This window comes from Peromyscus leucopus, chromosome 1 (genome assembly GCF_004664715.2).
Source record: "Peromyscus leucopus breed LL Stock chromosome 1, UCI_PerLeu_2.1, whole genome shotgun sequence".
Taxonomy (NCBI): Eukaryota; Metazoa; Chordata; class Mammalia; order Rodentia; family Cricetidae; genus Peromyscus; species Peromyscus leucopus.
The window spans coordinates 181,961,870-181,964,278 of NC_051063.1; the positions used below are offsets into that span (position 1 = coordinate 181,961,870).

General features: G+C 37.4%; 1 protein-coding gene across 1 annotated transcript; it reads right to left on the reverse strand.

The window, feature by feature from the left end:
* Positions 1-1,057: 1,057 nt before the first annotated feature.
* Positions 1,058-2,059, reverse strand: LOC114684478 (vomeronasal type-1 receptor 4-like). Its single transcript, XM_028859075.1, has one exon. The coding sequence runs from the start codon at positions 2,048-2,050 to the stop codon at positions 1,058-1,060; it is 993 nt and encodes a 330-aa protein (XP_028714908.1). The 5' UTR covers positions 2,051-2,059.
* Positions 2,060-2,409: the final 350 nt, after the last annotated feature.

Sequence of the window (2,409 nt, forward strand, 5' to 3'; positions counted from 1 at the left end):
TAAACATTTGAACCTAATAGCATAGGATATTCAAATAAGTGAGAGGATTTGATTTTTTTTCTTTCTGAGTGGGTATTACCTGGTTTAATACTATACATTGTAAGTATATCAATTTTCCTACATTTTTTGTGATTTCTTCTATCGCTGTAGTTGAATAATAGTTCATTTTGTGTATGAAAACAAATCTGATATAGATTTATCTGTTTATGGATATGTAGCTGGGCTCCATTTCCTTGTTATAGTAAATAGAGCAGCAATAAAAATGGATTTGGATATATCTCTGTGGAAGTATATGGGGTTCTCTGGGTATAGGCCCAAGAGAGGAATAGCTGTGTCACATATTAGTTCTTTTTTAGTTTTCTTAGGAGCCTCCAAACTGATTTCCGTAATTTACTATGAATTGGCTTCCAAAATATTGATTAATTTAGCATTGCAGTGATTCCAAACTAGATATTAATAAAGGAAATTTACAGACTAATCTCCCTGGTGAACATAGATGAAAAATTTCTAAAACATGCTGGCATATAAAATTCAAGATAACATTAAAAATATCATTCATTTCCATTGATTATATTTTTCACTAAGTGGTAATGTAAGATGCTCTTTCTGAGACCTTGTTGAGGACTATTGCTACAAGCTTTGCAAACCAACCTGATTGTCTCTAGTGCAGCTAAAAGCAGGATATTTGAGAAGTTATGGTTGAAGAACTTTTCTGGTACTGGTGAAGGCTAGGGCTGTTGTGAATGGACCAGCCATGGTGTCATTTTTCTTTGCCATTATTAGACTGTAGGACCCATAAGCTGTTTTTGAACTCTAAGCACCCAGGGTGCCCTAGAAAATGAAAGTGGGAAGAAAGGCACCTTTATTGAGAGCATTTTGCTAGCTCCTTTGTACATCAGCAGGACAAAGGGATGCCTAGCAGAGGTAAGTTGAAAAGTGAAATAGTCCTTTTACAATGGAATGAGCTCATGTAGGCTGCAAATTAAACCACTGACAAAGCTCCCAATTTGTCATTTGGGTCGATTGTTAAAGGATAAGACACCAGCTCCTTCACTTTCTATACTGACATTCTGAGGGAGATGGGTAGAATAAACACCTGGATACAACCAAAAAACGTATCATTTATATACTTAAAATAAGAATTAGAGATTTTATTCTTTATCCAGATCAAACTGAGTCTAGGTCCCATAGAGTAACGATTTATAAGAACAAATGGTGCAAAACAGGGAAAACCCAGAGAAACGAGGCAGTTGATGTTCACCAGCCACCAACTGTGATTGTACAAAAGAGCAACACAGCCTTGTAAGATGGAGGAGAGAGTACAAAAAGACAGGAAGATAGACACCAGGGCCAGGATGCTCTGGGTGACTTTGGACTCAAAGCAGATTCTGGAACCACGAGTGCTACGGATGTGTTGAACCTTCTGTTTGTGTCTGTACAGGATGACAACCATGGAGCCACTGGACCAGGTCATGAGCAAAGAAAAGAAGATTTCAGGACACATTACCAGTGCTGAATAGAGTAAGTCATTGATTTCATCCCTCCCTGCAGTGGAACAATATCCAAAATCTCGTTTTCTTGTCAGATTTTTACTTTCAGTAAGTGGGTACAATAAGAAAATGACATTTATCAACATGTACAAAACCCAGAGGAAGGGAATGGAGCAGCCAACGTACTTTGAAGCTTTGACTTTAGAATCCTTACAGCAGTATTCCTTATGACTGATGGTGATGACTTGGAAGATACTCAAGAGGCAGGTGGTGCCAATGGATACACTCCGGCCAACTCTTTGAATGTACAAAATTAATCTACATGCAGAATTGCTTAAAAAGTGCTTCAACCCAAAAGCTGTGATTGTGGTAGGCACTCCTGTAGAAAGAATGATCAAAGTGTTGGCTGCCATTAAGTGCATGTGTATCAAATCTGTTGGCTTTAATTTGCTTTCTCCATAATGAACTTGAAAGTAGTAAAGGAGAGAGAAATTTCCCAGAATTCCAGCTGTAGTTTGTGTTAAGAACATGATTTTGAAGGTCATATTCCAGAAGTCCATTCTGTGATTGGGTATAATTTTCTTTAGATAATGGCCAAAGCCATTTCGCTGGTTAAAATGAATGAAAATATTAGTACTCCAAAGAGATACAGAGGGACAAAATTAGAATGCTTCTTAGAGCTCAGGAGTTACATCTCAGCCTAGACTACATAACTAGAATTTCTCAAAGTTAATGCCCGGGAAAATTATTACTTATGATGTAAACTAATCTAAGATGTCTAAAGGCCTCAGCACACACATGTATATGGAAGATGTGCCTTCGTAATCACAGAGTAGGCAGCATTATGAGTAAGGATATATGACCTGTGAGAAGCAATAGAAACTGAGAGGCAATACAATCAATGAAAACATAACACACT